The 20,772-nt window shown below is 48.6% G+C and overlaps 1 protein-coding gene across 1 annotated transcript in view; it reads left to right on the top strand.

The window, feature by feature from the left end:
* abcc12 (ATP-binding cassette, sub-family C (CFTR/MRP), member 12) overlaps positions 1–20,772 on the top strand; it is a 146,713-nt gene that overhangs the window by 110,998 nt on the left and 14,943 nt on the right. Inside the window, exons 20-22 of the mRNA XM_085991509.1 lie at positions 8,824–9,050; positions 18,746–18,883; positions 19,012–19,198. Of these exons, the coding sequence (XP_085847635.1) occupies positions 8,824–9,050; positions 18,746–18,883; positions 19,012–19,198 (552 nt within the window). The remainder of the gene's footprint in view (positions 1–8,823; positions 9,051–18,745; positions 18,884–19,011; positions 19,199–20,772) is intronic.

A 20,772-nucleotide genomic window follows, 5' to 3' on the forward strand; every position in this document is an offset into this window, starting at 1 on the left:
ACAGCTACACACAAAAGCACCCCTGGGAGACTTCGAGGTACCCAGCCGCCGCTTCGACCACGTACACGTCGACATCGTCGGTCCTCTGCCACCATCGCAAGGCCAAACTTATCTCCTCACGATGGTCAACCGCTACACACGCTGGCCTGAGGCAGTGCCGCTGCCCTCCACCACTACAGCCGACATCGCCAGGGCGTTCGTTAATACCTGGGTCGCAAGGTTCGGCGTACCAGCCGACATAACCTCCGACAGAGGCGCCCAGTTCACCTCCGAACTCTGGACGGCCACAGCACGCAACCTCGGGGTGACGCTCCACTGAACCACAGCGTACCACCCGCAGGCCAATGGGCTGTGTGAACGCTTCCACAGGTCACTCAAGGCCTCACTCCGCGCCGGCCTGCAGGACAGTACCTGGACTGACCGCCTACCGTGGGTGCTACTAGGCCTATGCACCGCGGTCAAGGAAGACCTCCAGTCCTCCGCAGCGGAGTTAGTCTACGGACAACCGCTGCATGTCCCAGGCGAATTCCTTCCGGAGGCTACCACGCCTTGGTCGGCCGAACAGCAGCGGCTCAACTCTTTCTCTTCCGCTCAGCAGTTCGCCCCACTTCCGGTCAACCGACACGGTGAACTCGCACCTCACGTCCCGCCAAATTTACAGCAGGCGCGCTTCGTCTTCGTGCAACACGACACGCACCGCGGGCCCCTGCGACCCCCGTACGACGGACCGTATGAGGTACTACAAACCAGGGACAAGGTCTTCAAGCTGCGACTCGGCGACAGGGTCGACACAGTCTCCATCGACCGGCTCAAACCAGCACACACAGAACCAGGGGAACAGGTCCCCGTGGCCCGGCCTCCAACTAGAGGCCATCCCGCCAGCAAGCCAGCACAGCCGGCGGCGAACCGCCCGGCCCCACCAACTAGACCGGCGACCACTCAGAGCCGCTGCGGCAGAACCATCAGACCACCGTCACGACTCGTCCACTCCTCCTAAGCGGATTCTGGGGGGAGCTCTGTGGCGACACGCCACCACTGGACATAATCCGCTCACGGCGGCACGGACAGTTTAAGCAGACTCCCCCAGCCGGGGGGCCTTTCCTCCAGCAACTTGTTTCCCGCAGGGACAGGCTGCCGGGAGCACTTCCTGTCTGGGGAGTATTTAAGTGGATGCGCGGGCTTTTCCAGTTCCTCTTTGCCATGAGGTTGAATAAAGCAGTTGTGTGTTACTAGCTCTGGTCTCGACTCCCACATTTGCCGCGGTATCTCAACAAGGTCCACATTATTCCTCAACAGGTAAGTTACTTTCAATGCACTCAACTAACCAAGAGTAGAGGTAGACTGCCTCAAACCCTGACTTTACCCTGGGGTTTATTCTGCCCCAGTCTTGTGGGTAAGTCACTAAGCCTACAGATCCAAGCGTCTTGGAGGCCGCCACTCTCTGACAGGATGAAACCGTTTCTCCTTGGCTCTTTTCTCTCTCTTTTCAACTTGAGCTTGTTGTTGACGATGGACAACCTGCTCTGCCCTTGGAGGTTTGAGTAAGTCAAAACTTGTCCGCAACTGCCTCTTCATCATGAGCGAAGCGGGGGAAGTTTTGGTTGTGGCATGCGGCTCGTTCCTGTAGGACAACAGGAAGCTGTTCAGACATTGGTGGATTGAGCCCTGACCTTGCGATGCTTTCAAGGCGTGCTTCAAAGTTTGCACAAACCTTTCTGCCAGGCCGTTAGTAGAGGGATGATAGGGCGCAGACCTGATGTGTTGGACACCATTCACATGCAGGAAGGTTGCAAACTCCTGTGATACAAATTGTGGACCGTTGTCACTTACGAGTTGTTCCGGTGAGCCATAATGGCTGAACATCTCACCAAGTTTCTCAATTGTTTTCTCTGCCGTGGTAGACCTCATCACAGCGACCTCCGGCCACTTGCTACGAGTGTCCACAACCACCATAAACATATTCTCTTCGAAAGGACCGGCGAAGTCCACATGTACTCGCTGCCACACTTCTTCAGGCCAATCCCAGGGGTATAGGGTTGCCAGCTGTGGAACTTTGACATGGGGAACATGTTTTGGCTTTCTCCTCAATATTTCCATCGAGACCTGGTCACCAGAAGTAGCTTCTTGCCATTTCCTTCATCCGAACCATCCCACTGCGGCCTGTATGAAGTTGTTGCAGTATAGGTTCCCTCAGAGGTGGCGGAATGATGACACAGCGTCCCCAAAGAAGACAACCTGCCTGGACGGAGAGCTCATTTCTTTTTGAAACGTAAGGTTTCAAACTAGAAGAATCTCCTATAGCTCTCCCTCGAATGACATTTTCCATTACCTCAGACAGGACTGGATCGTTGCGGGTGTACCTTCGCACCTGAACTGCAGTGACAGGTGCTCCCTCCACTTGTCTAAAGTAGAAGATGTCTATCTGACGAGGCTCTGGGTGAGTAACAGGCAAGGGCAGCCTCGAGAGACCATCTGCGTTGCCGTGCAAGTCTGATTTGCGATATTTGATGTCGTATGTGTGTCCTGACAACAGTAAAGCCCACCTTTGCATCCTGCTTGCAGCAAGAGACGGATTTCCGGTGTGGGGCCTGAAGATTGAAGTCAATGGACGGTGGTCCGTCAGGAGTGTGAACCTTCTCCCAAACAGGTACTGATGAAATTTTCGAATTCCAAAAACGATTCCAAGGCCTCGCGCTCAATCTGCGCATAGTTACTCTCGGCCTTGTTCAAGGTGCGTGATGCGAAGGCGATAGGTTTCTCTTCCCCAGAAGGCATGATGTGGGATATGACTGCTCCCACACCATATGGTGATGCATCACATGCTAGCTGCACGGGTAGCTTTGGGTCGAAGTGTGTCAGGACCTCTGACTTCAGCAATGCTTTCTTTGCTTGGGCAAAAGCTTCGTTGCACAGTTCAGTCCATTTCCATGTTTTGCCTTGACATAGCAACTGATGTAACGGCTTCAGTAATGTTGCTAAGTCTGGAATAAACTTCCCATAGTAGTTAAGTAGCCCCAGAAATGAACGTAACTGGCTCACATTCTGGGGTGCTGGGGCCGCCACGATCGCCTTGACCTTTGACGGCGCCTTATGCAGGCCAGTAGCGTCAATCACATGCCCCAGGTACTCAACTGAAGACTGAAAGAATTCACATTTGTCCTTGCGAACTCTGAGTCCGTACTCTTTCAGTCGCTGTAGTGTCGCATCCAAGTTCAGAAGATGATCCTCCTCATTTGTCCCAGTGACAAGGATATCGTCCAGGTAGCACTGGACTCCTGGCAGTCCACTCAAAATCTGATCCATTGCCCTTTGGAATAGAGCAGGGGCCGACGTAATTCCAAACGGAAGGCGGCAGTACCTGTATAGCCCCTTGTGTGTCACAATTGTCAACAGCTCCTTTGATTTGTCATCGACATGCATTTGTAGATAAGCCTGGCATAAGTCTATTCTGCTGAACTTTTGCCCTCCGGCCAGGCCCGTAAAAAGATCACCAATGAGGGGACGAGGGGACTGTTCCGCAGACAGCACCGGGTTAATAGTCACTTTAAAATCCCCGCAGATTCGAACAGATCCATCCTTTTTCAGGACAGGAACAATGGGTGTGGCCCATTTGCTCACACTCCACTTAGGCCTTCAAGTTAGCCTCAACTTTTGGCCTAATTGCATAGGGTACAGGTCGGGCTTTGTGAAACTTCGGCTTGCTGTCAGGTTTAATGTCCAGTCTCACGCTGATCATTTTCATGCTCTCAAGTTCACCATTGAAGAGTTCTGCATGTTTGTTTAAAACTGCTGTCAGACCTGACTCCCCTTTTGACATCATGCGGACTGCAGGCCAGTCCAGCGTGATTTTCTCTAGCCACGCACATCCCAGTAGAGATGGGTAATTTCCCTTTACCACATATAGTGACAGTTTCGCAGTCTGTCCATTCAATTTAACTGTCACCTCAATGGCGCCTCTCATGGCCACAGGTTCGCCGGTATACGTCTTTAGCACAATGTTTGTTGGCTGAAGGGTAAGATGCTTTAGCATTTTGTTGTAGACAGTGTCTGAAACAAGGGACACAGCCGCGCCCGTGTCCACCTCCATCCGCACTGATTGTCCCTCCACCAGTGGTGACACCCAGTAGCCATTTGGACCACCTGCAACCGTCAATATGTGCACCTCTTCCTCCTCAGAGATGTCGCTCCCCTCTGTTTTGCTTGTTCCATCATACTGCACTGAATGAACACTCTTTTTCTTCTCTTGCCCAAATACAGACATTTTGCTTTCATGCTTCCCAGCTCTGTCTGTTCTTTTTTTACCTCTACAGGCCCGTTCAATGTGACCTTTTTTTCCACAATTTCAGCATTCCAGCTCCGTACACCAGCAGTCATTTGCGTGATGGGCCGTCTTCCCACAACGGTAACATGTGCCGTTCCGCGCACCTTTAGGCTCAGACGACACCCTGTGACCTCTCCCTCTTGAACTCAACTGGTGAGCCTCCTTTTCCACCATCTCCATGGAGACACTAACTTCAATGGCCTTTTCAAGAGTAAGGTTGTTCTCAGTAAGAAGGCGCTTCTGTGTGGCTGCACTTTGCAGACCACACACAAGTCTGTCTCTAATGGTGTCATTCAGCACCTCCTTGAACTCGCAGTGTTCTGACAACCTTTTTAAAGCAGCAATAAACATCGTCATTGATTCCCCCTCCTCTTGATTCCGTTTGTGAAATCTAAATCTCTCAGCAATAACCAGAGGTTTTGGTGAAAAATGTGCTCCAAGAATTTCCACTAGTTGTTTATATGTTTTAGTTCCTGGCTTATCTGGCTGTACAAGGCTGTGAAGTAAGTTGAATGTCTTTGCTCCCAGTATACTCAAAAAGGTAGGCACGACCTTATCGTTTGCCACCGCATTCGCCAAAATAAAATAGTCAAAACGTTCCGTAAACGCGCTCCATTGCTCAACATTTTCATCAAAATCACCGATGTTTCCGAATATAGTAGCCATCTCACGTTTCAAATTTTTATTTCTGTTACTCACTGCACCCGTAACGTTAATGTAATGCTGCAATCTCTGTTCCGAGTGTTTTGTAGTCGAAAACAAGAAAGTTCCCACAACGTAGATTCATCCGATCCTCGTCACCACTTTGTTGTGTCTGTACCTTTCTACCTAGACACAATTAGGACTCAGAACTCAGAGATTCAAACATGAGTGCTTTATTCAAAAAGAAGGTTCTGGAGAGAACCGAAAAAAGAGAGCTAAAACTTAACCAAGAGAACAACCCCAACCATTTATCTGCTGTGACAGCGCCACCGCAGGTGGGAGGAGAACACACAATACATAACAGTATCCTTTCAGCCCCGCCACTGGCCAAGGGCTCAGCCATGCCCCTGCCAAGAATGGCCTGCACCAGCTCCTCCAAGGGGGTGGGGTGATGCTAAGAATGGTAGATGTGCCTCGTCATTGATGCAGATTGTTGGTAGGTGAGTGATTGGGGGTCCAGCATTGAGCAGTGTGCGAGGCTAGTGGTGCAGTTGGTAGGTGACGGCTTTTGAAGATGCATTCGCTGACCTTGACCTTGTCTGAGGTCATGAAGCTTCTTTGGGCACTGGAACCAGGTGGTGGGGGCGACACTGCTGGCAGTGACGGTCTTGGTGATGTACTCCCACGTTGTGCTTTCTGGATGGCTTCCTGGCCCCTGTGGGTAGAGGGCCAGTCTTGCAGTGTTGACCCCCTGCACAAAGCTGGAGTGCTGCGTGCAAGACCCTGGATGCCACTTCTCTGGCTTGCCGAGTCATTTGTGTTAGTGCTGAGGCAGTTTTCCCATTCGTTCAGTTTCAGAAGGTAATTAAGAGCTGAATAATCACATTTGGAACTTCTTTTAAATATTGAATATGTGTAAAAACACAAAGGGCTGAAAAATGTATTGAATCAGTGCATTTTATTATGTCTTGCTTCAATGAGCTTGGCTCCTTTAAAGTTCAGAGCTCCTCACCACCCACAATGCATTGCTAGCTTCACAGTCTTGCACACAGACGCTCGGGGAAGCAGCAACGCCGCACCAGGACTACAAATAGGTCCCAGATCCCTCGTGCTATGCCACCAGGATGGTGTTGCACCTAAAGTTAGCGCTGCGCCAATTACCTCCACACCAATTTAGTTCGGTTAGTGCTGCGGCCATTTCGGGCGGCCATTAATGGCAGTTGGTGGCGATCACCAATTTTTCCCCCATTATCTTCAACCACTTGTTCATGTGCAAGGATCACCTTCTTGTTTTGTTTGGAATAACGTTTTTTGAATTTCTATCGTTAATGCAAATCATATGTAATCGTACTCCAAACAATAGGAAATATCAATAGACTGGCTCCATTAACAAGTGAACTTTAACTTCGCCCAATAAATTTAAAAATTGACAACTGCATAATGGATTGCTCCCAGATATTCCCGTTATCAACATACTTTTGAGGAAACGATTTTAATGTATAAAAGTTATTCTCCTAGGGTGGTTGGGGAGGACTACAGCCAAGCACAACAAGGGGGATTCAACTGGGGACAGGACCCAGATAGCCAGGTTTCCGCCCCTCACAATGTACATTGCATTATGGGGGATGGGGCGGTTGGAGGAGGGCACTTTTTCTACCTGCGCTCATTATGTACATGGAAAACTTTGGCAGTGTGTCTGGGAGTTGTTCCCGGGGTTCCCACAAATTCTGCCCAGCTCACCCTGATGGGCCCGGCTGACTTACGGCTGCAGAGTATTGATGCAGGCCTCATTCTGGGTCTTAAGAAGGCCCCAAGTTGAAAAACTGCATCTTTAACAGACTGCCCCTTTACTCTGCTAGGGGAATTGTAAAAAATTGCAAGCCCATTTTCCTTTGGCCTGTTCGGGGTTTCAGCTGTCCCCTTTCAGAGTAGCAGGGTGCCACTTCGACTTACGCCTCATCATTGGGGTTGGTAACTCTGTTGGACTACTACCAGCACAAGCGCCTGCCCGAATATTCTAGTGACTCCATGCTGCGAATTGAGACCAGGTCAACTGAAGCGCAAAGTGGTGGGCAGAAGTCCTGCTCCACTGCGCTTCTGCCTCTTAGAAGGATCTGCTGAAGTTCTAGGCTCATGTTCTATCCCCCTATTCTTCCAGTCTCCCAGATTACGCTGAAAATCAAGGCCTCCCTGAATTATAAAATGCTAATCTTTTTAGATTCACATTGTCCATAAGTGCTTTTTTCCCTGAGTTTTGTCCACTAGTACATACAAATCTGTGTTAGGGGCAATACTTCTCTGCTATTTAGGGAGACTCCACCCCTTCCCCTGCCCAGAATCCTTTAATTTTAGTTCATTACGAAAACACGGGGGGTAACGTGCTTCCCCTTTTCCACATCAGCAACAGGTGATCTTTGAGAGATGTTCCATTTTTAAAAATCAGTTGAGTTAGATACACTCTATGAAAGATCTTGGCCTAGAAATTCGGTATCGCCGCGCCAGGCCTTTAGTGCCCGAAATTTTGCGCTCGGCCGGATTCCCGTAGCGCCCGCCTGAAATTCAGTTGCGCCGCCCCAAGACGGAGGCGGGCGCTATTGCAGGGTTTGGCCGCCTCGTTTGGGGCGAAGAAAGTCAGTTTCAGGCGTCCAGCTGCCGCTGCGGCACCCGATGCGGTGCGGCAGGCTGGGGTACTGCAGGCCTCCTCCTTCTCTTAAGGAGGAGCTGCCTGCAGCCGTGAGATCGCCGCTGGATTCCCCCGGCAAATGAGCCCAGCACCACGGAGAAGTGCCGGGCTAGTGGGAGTCACACACCAATGCCGCGGGGGGGTGGTGCAGGAGTCCGGGGAGGGAGGTGCGGCCAGGCCGCCCCGCCACCTTTATGCGCCGGCCTCTCGGAGCTGCAAGGCACCGTTTTGCAAACGCTGTTTGCAGCCGCGACGGGCGAGGTGGCCGCAACTGAATTTGGCCATCGGGACGGATTACCATTGGAACCGGGGCGCTGCGCACACCGATGACGTCACCGGTGCCGGCGCAGCGCTACCGGCTAACGCCGATGTTAGGGACCAACTGAATTTCGGGCGCTAAAAAACCTCCGGCACAAACCACTCTATAGCCCATAAGTGGGCGCAAACACGACTGAATTTCTCTGCCCTTATTTTTAACAAGCTGCAATGTAAAGCTTCAAGATGTATTCCTCATCTCTTTCCCAATTCAGGATAGGACAGTTATTGCCTCCCGAGATGATATCACTGTTTTATTTCCATGGGCTACTAAGAATTGGGATGCCAGTGACACAGGGAAATGTTGTTGTCTTGCTTCTTGTCAAACTTAGTGAGCTTATTAGAACCTCTTCCCCAATACGTGCTCATTGCACTGAAACAACAGTTGGTAATGTTTAACTCTCCCTAGCGTTGCTTCTGTCATTGCCATAGTATATTTTACAGCCCTCTCTTAGTATGAGGTATACTGAGTGTCAGGTGGTTTGTGCTCCCGATTATTGTATCTTGTTCTTATTACAGGAAACTTTGGTTTATCCGGAGGTTGTCGGTGCCGGATATCACGAAGTTTCCTGTAAGTGTTTTATATAATGGGCTTCTAATTGGTTTCTCCAGACATATGGTTACATTTTCTACCCATTTTCAACTACAAAGTGAAGATAACCCAGAAGTGAATAGTTCTTGCGTGTACATAAGTTACATGAGTATTTTTAATGAATGGATTTTCAAAATGTGCTTATAATACACAGAAGATAAACTTCCAAGAGTTATTGAAAAGTACTAATATAAGTCTCACATTATATTCACCTGGGTAATGACCATTTAATTTTGGAGTGAAATTTCATTTTTTTTCTTTAAAAAAAAGATTTTACACTCTCCAATGAAGTTCTTTGACACCACCCCAATTGGAAGGATAATCAACCGTTTTTCCAAGGACATGGATGAAATGGATGTGAGACTACCTTTTCAAGCTGAGAATTTTCTGCAACAGGTGCTGACAGTACTGTTCACGTTAGCAACCTTGGCAGCCGTGTTTCCCTACCTTCTCATCGCAGTAGCTATCATGGTTATCATTTTTGTTATCATTTTCAGGTTAGTTCTACATCTATTAAATGTTTCTGATGCATTTAATAATGAAATGAGGAATCAAAAGGGAAGGGCTATTGATTTACTGCCTCTGTATAAATTCAATTCAATTTCTATTACATAGGATTTGGGGATTTTTACTAGTGTATTGGAGATTGACTTCAGTTCCACGTTAGAATTCCCACTATATAGTCTTGGCAGGTGAAGCTCTGTGCTAGGAACTCACAATCATAAAATATACCCCATAGAGAACAACATTTAAAAAGTTCTAGATGCTAAATTTAAAATTCAAGATCTCGTTAGGAAGATTTAAGTGACAAATTGAGGACACATACGAGTAAAGTGTAAAGCAGCACGGTGGCATAGTGGTTAGCACTGTTGCCTCACAGCGCCAGGGACCCGGGTTCGAATCCGGCCTCGGGTGACTGTCTGTGTGGAGTTTGCACATTCTCCCCGTGTTTGCGTGGGTTTTCTCCGGGTGCTCCGGTTTCCTCCCACAGTCCAAAGATGTGCGGGTTAGGTTGATTGGCTATGATAAATTGACCCTTAGTGTTAGGGGGATTAAATATGTGGGGTTACGGGGATAGGGTGGGATATGTGTTGGTGCAGGGGTTACGGGGATCGGGTGGGATATGTGTCGGTGCAGGCTCGATGGGCCGAAATGGCCTCTATCTGCAGTGAGGGGTTTCTGTGATTTCTGTGATTTCTGTGATCACATCAGAGATGAAAATAAAAGTTGCAAATACTGGGAATACACAGCCAGTCCATCAGTATTTGAAAAGATAGGTTAACATTTTCTGAGTCCTTGCATGGAAAATCTACCCTATTAAGTATTCTGATGAAGGCCCTACACTTGAAATCTTAACTCATCTTTCCAGATATTGACAGTCTTGCTGTATATTTCTAGGATTTTCTGTTTCTATGTCACAATACATGCTTCACTGTTAGTCATCTTCTGCTGAAACTATATGAGCACCTGTATTAAGTTATGGGCTTGAGTATTTGGTCCCTTCAGAGCGCCAGAGCAATTGAATTTAATTGAACGCATTTTTGCCAGGGAAACTGTCTTGTGGTATTTTGTGATGTCAGTTCATTATGATGATTATATAACCAGGTGTTAGCCTTGGCTCAATGATAGCATGCTCACATATGAGTCAGAAGGTCATGGGTCAAGCCCCACTCCAGAGACTTGAGCACATAATCTAGGCTGACACATCAATGTAGTACTGAAGGAGTGCTGCATTGTTGTCAGTGCTCTCTTTTGGATGAAACGTTAAACTGAGACCCATCTGCCGTCTAAGGTGGACTTAAAGGATTCCATGGGACTATTCAAAGATGATCATGGGAGTTTGCTTGGTGTCTTGGCCAGCATTACTAAAAACAGATTATCTACTCATTATATCATTCCTCTGACCTGGGCTATAGAGGCCATAAGCTTCAATATAGAGCAGTCAGTCTTGTCTAGATTGAGTATGCTGGGGGTCAGATAGGCAGAGCCATAATGCTGCTCAGTAGTCTTCTCCCACACAATTCACTTGATGAGCTGGGAGAGTGTCCAGCAGATTTTATTGAATGGCGGAGCAGGCTCGAGGGGCTGTATGGCCTACTCCTGCTTCGAATTCTTATGTTCTTATGTTCTAAAAAGGGAACGGAAGCAGTGGCACAGACGGTGGAGCTGTCTCTCAGGGCAATGCTGCACCATCCCACCCAATTACATTACTCAAGTGATTCAGGAGGTGCTAGACAGCATGAAGGACCAGGCAGCCACTGAAACATTAGACGCGATACAGTCTCATGGTCCAGCACATGAAGTACTGGAAAAAGTACTGGCTCAAAAAATTGGGGAAAAAATGTAAACTCATGTAATGAAAAATATGATTATAATTGATTACTGTAGGAAAACTACCTTCTGTAGATATACAGTAACTGGTACTGGTACTGACCATATGAGTTTATTTACCAAAATGGTGGACCAATACTTCTCTCCAGCACCCATTTAAAATAGACCCTCCAGTCCCGTAAATTCCCTGATTTTAACGCTGCTACTTGGAAACATGAAGAGGTTGAAATTCCTTTGTGTGATATTTTTAGTCCACTGAAATTGCATCAAATTCCTGTGGGTGCTATTTAAGTCATTAATACATTTAAACTAATCAGTGCACAAAAAACAATACTGTCAGTACTCATGGGTCTGCATATGAGGTCATCTTGTAGGTGTTCATTTTCTAAGGACTATTGATAAGTCCATTTTTGGACTGTGTTTTTAGTGGTCAACAAAAAAAATAATAAATGTTATTGGGTATTATAATCAGATTCATATAATGAGGGTTCACAACAAGTAGCCGGGAGTGGGGTTCTTTAATTGTCTACCAAATTGTAGGTCTTATTGAAAAGTGTTTTTCGCCTTTTTTTGAAGTACATAAGAGAAAGAAAAATATGATTTGTCATCATTTTAAAGTAAATTAAAGATAGAATCATAGAACCTTACCGCGCAGAAGGAGGCCATTCGGCCTGTTGTGCCTGCGCTGGCTCTTCGAAAGAGCGGTCGTGTTTAGTCCCACATCCCCGCTTTATATCCGTAATCCTGTTCCTCAAGGTTCCTCATCCTCCAGTACCTGTCCAACTCACTTTTAAAATTATTTATGGAATCAGCTTCCACCACCTTTTCAGGTAAAGCGTTCCAGATCCTGACAACTCTGAGTGAAAACATTTCTCCTCATCCCCCCTTTAGATCTTTTGTCAATGATTTTGAATCTATGACCTGTAGTTATTGACCCACACACCAGAAGGAATAATTTTTCTCTCTCTACTCTATCAAAACCTCTCAACACCTTGAAAACCCTCATTTGGTCACCTCTTAACCTTCTCTGTTCCAAGGAGACCAGCCCTAACTTTTCCAACCTCTCCTCATATCTGAAGTCCCTCATCCCTAGTAACATCCTGGTAAACCTCCTCTGTACCCTTTATAAGGGCCTTTACATCTTTCCTGAAGTTTGAGGCCCAGAATTGTTCACAATACTCCAGCTGAGGCCTAACCAGTGATTTATAAAGTTCTAGCATGATCTCTTTGCTTTTATATTATATTCATCTATTTATAAACCCAAGTACCCCATATGCTTTTTTAACCACTTTATCAACTTGCCCTGCCACTTTTAAGGATTTGTGTGTATGTAAACCAAGGTCTCTCTGCTCATCTACACTTTTCAGAATCGTGCCATTTATAGTATACTGTCTTTCCATATTAGTCCTCCCAAAGTGCACCACTTCACACTTCGCTGCATTGAACTCCATCTGCCGTGCTTCTGCCCATTTAACCATCCTGTCTACCTCATCCTGAAGCCTATAACTATCCTCATCACTATCTACTACTTTGCCAGGTTTCATATCATCTGCAAACTTTAGATGAGAGAACCCAGTAAACTACTTGAGATTCATAGAAACATAGAAGATAGGAGCAGGAGTAGGCCATTTGGCACCTCGAGCCTGTTCCGCCATTTAATGAGATCATGGCTGATCATCCAAATTCAGTATCCTGTCCCTGCTTTCTCCCCATGTCCCTTGATCCCTTTAGCCTTAAGAAATATATCTAACTCCTTCTTGAATATATTTAATGAATTGGCCTCAACTGCCTTCTGTGGTAGAGAATTGCACAGGTTCACCACTCTCTGGGTGAAGAAATTCCTCCTCATCTCTGTCCTAAAAGGCTTACCCCTTATCTTTAGACTGTGACCACTGGTTCTGGACTCCCCCACCATCGGGAACATCCTTCCTGCATCTAGTCTGTCTAGTCCTGTTAGAATTTTATTAGTTTCAATGAGATCCCCTCTCATTCTTCTAAACTCTAGCGAATATAAGCCTAATCGACCCAATCTCTCCTCATACGTCATTCCTGCCATCCCAGGTATCAGAATGGTGAATCTTCGCTGCACTCTCTCCATGGCAAGAACATCCTTCCTCAGATAAGGTGGCCAAAACTGCACACAATACTCAAGGTGTGGTCTCACCAAGGCCCTGTACAACTGCAGCAAGACATCCTTGCTCCTGTACTCGAATCCTCTCGCTATGAAGGCCAACATACCATTTGCCTTCTTAACCGCCTGCTGCGCCTGCATGCTTACCTTCCGCGACTGGTGCACAAGGACACCCAGGTCTCGTTGCACTTCCCCTTTTCCCAATCTATTGCCGTTCAGATAATAATCTGTCTTCCTGTTTTTGCCATTAATCCACCTTTGCCACCTTGCATTTATCCACATTGGGCAGATGCATGGCAAATGCAGTATAATCACCCAACCTGCCCAAATCATACTGGAGTTTCTCTGCATCCTCCTCACAGCACAGTAGCCACCCAGCTTTGTGTCATCTGCAAACTTGGAGATATTACATCTAGGGCTAGATTTTCAGTATAGACAGTTTTGGGGCGCTAACCTTAGCGTCCGCCCGAAGTTAGCGCCCGCCCCAAAGTAGCGCCCCGTTGCCGGAAATTCAGTGGCTTCGCCCTAAGAGATTGGTGGAGCGCTAAAAGAGGCGTTCCACTCCTATCTTTAGGCGCTAAGCCGGCGGTCCAGAGGGATAGCGCCCAGGCGGGGCGCAGTGCGGGTGCGGTCATTTTTGGACTGACAGCAGACCCCGTGGCGCCGACCAGCTCTTAAAGGGGGAAGGGACGAATTGGTCTGCTGCCACGCCCTGCACACTGCAGCCTTGCAAAGAGGCCTCAACACTGCTGCTCAGCCCCAGGGAGTCATGGCAACGCCAGAGAAGGCCCGTCAGCGTGCCCTGCGCTTCTCAGAGGGTGATCTGGACATAATGGTCACAGCTCTGGAGGTGAGGCGCAAGATCTTGTTCCCAGAGAGTGGGAGGAATCCAACCCACCACGACTACACCAAAGCCTGGAAGCAGATCGCCCAGAGGGTGACGTTCACCGGCGATGCCCCCAGGACCCACAAACAATGTCGTAAAAAATACAACGATCTGACCAGGATTGTGAAGGTGAGTAGCCTTTCCAGTCTCCTCCTCATTCTTGCATGTACACCTGACATGATGGGCAAAGGGATCTGAAAGTCCTATTGGCCAGCCCTCAGCCAGCAGCATTGGGACAGTCATGAGCATCACATGGCCATTCGGCACTCTACACTTTGTCCAAGCTATTCCACCATGGGAGGCAGTGCACACTACATCAGGGCTTCACTCTGTCCATGCTATTCCACCATGGGAGGCAGTGCACACTACATCAGGGCTTCACTGCGCACTTACAGCCCGTCCTTTCTCTTGCAGGCTAAAGTAGCGGTTAATCGCCAGGCGCGTGCCAGGGGTGGCCGCGCCAAGCTGCAGAAGCTCACTCGGCTGGAGGAGCGCGTGTGTGTGCTCATGGGAACCCGTGTAATTGTCCTCACAGCGTGCGGAGTATCCGACCCTCCACTGCCCGGCAATGGTAAGGACCTCGCCTTTTGGCCCTCTCGCGTCGCACTGGCCCATCCGAGCTACCTCCTTTGCCACTGTCCCACCAATGCGCTGAATGCCACCAGTCCTAACTCCCTCGCTGACGCCGTCTCCTCACTCTGAAGCTACTCTTGTGCATTCCTGCTTTCAGCTGGTGACGACCAGGACCCTGAAGCTGCCAGTGACAGCACCTCCGACCAGGAGGAGGAGGAGGAGCAAGCCGGACCTTCGGGGGAACAGTCACGTCCCGCAGGAGAGGAGGAAATGCTTGACACCTCCTCACTGGACGAGTGCCTGGAGGAACTGTCGCAGGGCAATGCAGCTTCTGGGACCAGTGGCGTCCAGCCACCCAGGAGCCGTGCGCGTGGCCCGTGGCCTTCCCCCCAAAGGAGGGAAGGATCAGAGGGGAGTGCTGCTGTTCGGCACACTCGCCGCCACCAACGCGGCAAAGGTCCCCTAGTTCGGCCCCCTTCTCCCCAGCGGGAGAGTCGCGACTCCAGTCCGGACACCTTCACCTCGGAGGAGGTGCGGAAGCTGGATAAGATGGCCGAGGATTCGGACCGGCGCCACACGGAGCTCGTGAGCGTGGTGGGGCGCATGCCTGAGGCCATCGAGTCGCTGGCGACCAGTGTGCGCGAGTTCGGGGCAGCAACTGCCGTGAGTGGCCGCATGCTGACTGATGCCGTCAAGACCCTGGCGGCTGTGATGCGCGCGCACACCAGGACCACAGGGGCACTCACTGCTGCCACACGCGCTGTCTCAGGCAGGCATCGCCAGGGCAGCCGCCGCGCTGGACCATCCCAGCAAGCCGCCCCTCGGCTGATTGTTGCGGATCCTGCAGTGTGGGCCCGGCCGAGTGCCACCGCGCCACAGCACCAGCCAGCGCATCCCACACGCCAGCTGGCCCACATTGCGCCATCCGTCGCCGCCATTCCCCCACTGGGGCGTCAAGGGCAAGCGGCTGCAGCTGATGGTGGCCAGGCTCAGGTGCGCCACTCAGCAGACGGCCCCTCGAGGCCCAAACGCCGTGTAGGCCGCCCCCCAGCGGCATCTGGCGGAAGGGCATCTGAGCCTCAGGCACCTTCCCCCAGCCTCGCAGCAGCCACTGGGCAGAGCTTGCGAAGGAGCAGCAGGCCGGGCAGGGGAGGCAAAAGGCTGGGCAAGGTCTCGCCCTCGCGGGCCACTCAGTAGAGGGTGTGGCCAGCTTTCCTTTTATATGGCGGTGGCCATCTTTATTTTGCCCATGGTTGTGTTGTTGGAGGGCTTATTTTTTGCGTTAGGCCGACGTTGAGGCCCGGTTTGAAGAAAGGTGGAGTGACTCCTCCCCAGTTTGTGGGAGTGAGTCGTTTGTTGGGCTTTTTGTGGGGCCCGTTTATTGTTTTTGGGGATTCATGTGGGAAGGGCTTTTCATTTTTGTGTAATAAAAAATTATCTTTATTCATGCAGTCTCCATGGTTGTTCTTCTTAGTGTTTGTTGGCTTCGCCGGCTGAGGGGTTGCGGAGCGGCTGCATTCATCTTCCCTCATGGCCCCTGGCCATTCCCTGACAGGGGGCTTAGAAGTACCGTGTAATAAGGTGGCGTCGTGCAGCCCTTGGCCCTGGTCGCTCCCTCCTGGGAACGTACTCCTGCTCCTCCTCCTCCTCCTTCTCATGCTCCTCCTGCTCCTCCTCCTGAGGTGCTGGTCCAACGTCAGGTGGCAGTGCCTGAGTCCTGCGGATAGCCAGGTTGTGTAGCATGCAGCAAACCACCACAAATTGGGAGACCTGGTCCGGCGAATACTGGAGAGCTCCTCCGGAGCGATCAAGGCAGCGGAACCGCTGCTTGAGGACCCCAATAGTTAGCTCGATGATGTTGCGGGTGGTTTGATGGCTCTCGTTGTAGGCCTCTTCAGCAGCGGTCCTGGGCGCGCGGAGCGGGGTCATGAGCCAGGTGCACAAAGGATAGCCTTTGTCCCCGAGTAGCCATCCTCTTGGGGGAGGCTGTGCCTGGAACATGTCATGCACAGTACTCTGCCGCAGGATAAAGGCATCATGGCTGCTGCCTGGGAAGCTGGCATTGACTGCCATGATGTGCTGCTTGTGGTCACAGACCAGCTGCACATTCAGAGAATGGTAGCCCTTCCTGTTGCGATACTGCTCGCCATGCTCCAGAGGGGCCCGCAAAGCCACATGCGTACAGTCAATGGCGCCCTGCACCAAGGGGAATTCCCCGAGTCTGGAAAATCCCAATGCGCGCTGATGCTGGCTCTCCAGGGCCATGGGGAAGGAGATGAATTGGCTTCTCCTTCTGAACAGTGCTTCGGTCACCTGGCGGATGCAGCGATGCGCGCCGTACTGGGAGATGTTTGCTATGTCCCCAGCAGCGTATTGGAAGGAGCCGGTGGCATAGAAGTTCAATGCCACCGTCACCTTCACTTCCACCGACAGAGACGTCCTGCACCTGAGCTTTGGCCGCAGATCTCGGCAAAGCAGGTGGCAGATCTCTGCAATCACCTCCTTTCGGAATCGGAGCCTTTTAACACATCGCGCGGCACTCATGTTTAGGTAGGAACGCTGCTGGCGGTATAGCCTGACTGGGTAAAGCCTACGTGGCCGACGCCTGTAGCCCCCTCTGCCTCTAGCCAGGGCTGCCCCTCTCACAATGCGTCTGCAAGCCCTACGGACATGGAGCTGCAGCTCCGCGTTGGCACCCCATGCAACCCCCAACAAATCCTGGCAAACACTCTAATTTCCAAAAGGCCACTTGCAGCGCTCTGGCCTGAGTCCAAAAATACCTGGCTCTTGCTGCTTGAAACCAGTTAGCTATCCTCCTTGTTGTGTCTCCAGAAATGCGTTGCACAAGAGTGTTTTCTGAAAAAAGGCTGGCCTTTATACTGGAGAGTACGTCCCCTTTAATTTGCGCCCCCCGGGGCCCGCGCTGGTTGTGTTGCGTTCCTTTTTCCAAACGCTCCGGCCGCCAGCCGCACAATGGGGCGGTCCGACTGAAGTTTGGAATCGGGGCGCACAAAGGGCGTTGCACGAGGATGTGACGTCATTTTCTGCGCGCGCATCCGGGCGGGCGCTAAACTTTGCGCCGGCGCTAACGGGCAACTTAATTTGGGGCGGGGCGCAAACTGCGCTGCGCCCGGGCGCTACACGCATAGCGCCCGAAAAACACTTCTCTTAAGGCGCTAACTGCTGGCGCAAGCGACTGAAAATCTAGCCCCTAGTTCCCTCGTCTAGATCATTTATATATATTGTGAATAGCTGGGGTCCTAGCACCATTCCCGGCGGTACCCTGCTAGTCACTGCCTGCCACTCGGAAAAAGACCCGTTTATTCCAACTCTTTGCTTCCTGTCTGCCAACCAGTTCTCTATCCAAGTCAGTACCTTACCCCCAATCCCATGTGCTTTAACTTTGCATGCTAATCTCTTATGCAGGACCTTATCGAAAGCCTTCTGAAAGTCCAAATACACCACACCCACTGTTTCTCCCTTATCTATTCCACCAGTTACATCGTAAAAAAATTCCAGTAGTTTAGTCAAGCATGATTTACCTTTTGTAAATCCATGTTGACTTTGTCCGATTCATGTCGTGCTAGGCTGGAGCTTTCCCTACAGTTCCGTGAAATCTTGATGAGGGAGGTACTGAGCCAAGACACAAGACTTACTGTTGGAAATTTAGAGCTAGTCAGTAGGGATGTGAGCCAAACTAATTTAAAATTGGACAACTTCAGGTTAGTTTGAGATCATGCCAATTTGGGGTTCTAGTTTGTGTGTCCTTATAAAGAAAATAGCAGCACACATGAGAGAGCCAAAATGTGCTTCAGTAGCTGCATGCACTACTGTGCATATCTCATCCTACTAGTGAGGAAAGTTTTTCCATCTTTAATTATGTTTGTGGGCTGATTCACCATACATGAGTTGAGGAGAGCAAGAGTGTGCTTAACCCCAGGTGATGTCTGGGTGAGTGTGCTTCCAATATGTGGTATGATGTGAAATGCATCTGTTCACTGGAGGCCCAACAGTCACCAGGATGAGATCTTCAGCTTTCTAAGCACCCAGATGTTGGGATCTTTGAAGCCAAGCCCTGAAAGTACACAAATTTCCATTCCTAAAACTATTCATTTTAACTTCTAGCAGCTGCTTCCATTGACAGAAGCTTCAGAACAGACCTATCTGTCCTCTTGGTCCTTATTGTAGGAATTAATAAAGCAAAAGAAAGTAATTTAAAGTTGGGGAGGGAAGCCATACAAAAGAAACTTTAAATGCTATTTTCTGTGCAGACTTTTTCAAAAAGGCATCAGAGAACTGAAGAGAATAGAAAACATTAGCAGATCCCCCTGGTTCTCTCACATCACCTCAAGTATTCAAGGTCTGAGCACAATTCACGCCTATAATAAAACAGACGATTTTATTGAGCGGTAAGTGAAGCTTTTTATATTTCTGATGTCATGCTTACCACAATGAAGTTGATCGATTTTCTACAACCATAGTATTGTTTAGAATCTAAAGCTGTTGTAAAAAAATGGTGTGCTTTATTCTTTTACAGATTTAAAGACTTAAGTGATAAGAATTCTAGCCATTTTTTACTGTTTCACTGTTCCATGCAATGGCTCGCTGTGAGAATCAATATCCTCACAGCTCTCATAACTCTTACTGTGGCTCTCTTTGTCATCCTGAGCCCTGACTCAGTTTCTGCATCAAGTAAGGGTCTTGCTTTGTCATATGCTATTCAGGTGAGGAAACTAATTCCATTTTTACTCCTTTTGTTTGTCCTTATGGATCTCCTGAAGTGCAGCATAATTGTTTCTCAAATAACACTGATTCAATAGAATTTTGAACAAAATCAACTTTGACATGTTTGAGATTTTTCTATTCAGTGAAAGAGATATTTGACTCGACAAGAAAAGATTGGAAATAAAGATTTTACCTCGACTGTATGACAAGATTAAAAAGAAATATCTGAGCTGTACTACAGTCCACATTCAATACTGTTCTGGGAGAAGGATCGTGTAGATTCCATACCTGTTCACAAAAAGGGGAGGAAGTCCAGCCCAGCTAACTTTTTAAATTCACAGCTGACATGTTGCTGAACCCTTACAGCCAAATGTGAAAGAACGTTCAAAAGACGTCCTGATAAGATTCTTCTCAGATAAAATAATCTTGTGACTCTGGGGGTCTTCAATGGAGTTAAATCGTTTCACTCGTTTGATCAACAGAATCAGATATAACTATTTTCATATCGCATACTTTAATGGATATTGTTGTAACTTCTGTAATCCTAAGGGTAAATTCCACTATGCTCACGTGTGGGCACCCATGTTTGTAGAAGCGTGGGTTGGAGATAAGATCAGAACAGTGTAGTGCTAATTCTCTGATCTGTGCTCTTGTTGGGTGCAGCTCTCCTCTGACTGGGGAAGCAGAATCAGTGAATTTACTCATCTCTTGTGTATACTTTAAATTTTAGTTTCACCTCTTCCTCATTTCCTTTTAACTTGGGACAGAATGCATATTTAAATTTGTTTTTTTTAAGTAACACTCTAGAAAGTGTATATAAAGGATTCATATGCAATTATCTTACCTATTTTTGTATTTCATTTTAATTAATATTTAGAAAGTATGTGCTGTTATATTCCTAATTCAAGTCTGGAGGTCCTCAAAGAAAGAACCAGTCCTGTACTGAAGGGCCTTAAGAACATGAGAACAAAGAAAGAGGGGTAGACCATTCAGTCCACAGAACCTATTCCACCATTTTGTTAGCCATGGCAGGTCTATCTTTCTCACCCCAAATCCCTGTCTTTTCTGTATATTCCACAATACACTTACTTTCCAAGTAAGCATCTATCTTCCTTTTACACTCAATTGATTTTGCATCTATGGCTTTCTGGTACAATGTGCTCCACATTCTCAACACTTCGTCTGGAAACGTTTTTCCTGGATTTGTTTTTGCCTGGTTTAGCTTGAAGTGCAAGATGATGTTCCTTTTCTGGATTCTCGATCTGCTCTATCAATTCCCTTCATTATTTTAAACATCACCACTTAACTGTTTCATTGCCATGGGATAGAATTATAGCTCAGTCCTTTCATTCCAATATTTTCTTGGGTAAATCGTTGCTGGACATTCTCCAAGACCAGTCTATCCTTCCTAAGGCGGTGTGCCTAAAACTGAAGTCTGATACATGCTCTGCATAATGTACAGTGGCACTTCTTTGCTTTTACATTCACACTCAGTGTGGCCTTGCTATTGAACCACCAATTAAGAGACACAGAAGCTCGAATCCACAAATTTCAATAACTCTTTCTGTTACAC

Source organism: Somniosus microcephalus, chromosome 6 (genome assembly GCF_052327205.1).
Source record: "Somniosus microcephalus isolate GS21.2 chromosome 6, FLI_Smic_1.0, whole genome shotgun sequence".
NCBI lineage: Eukaryota > Metazoa > Chordata > Chondrichthyes > Squaliformes > Somniosidae > Somniosus > Somniosus microcephalus.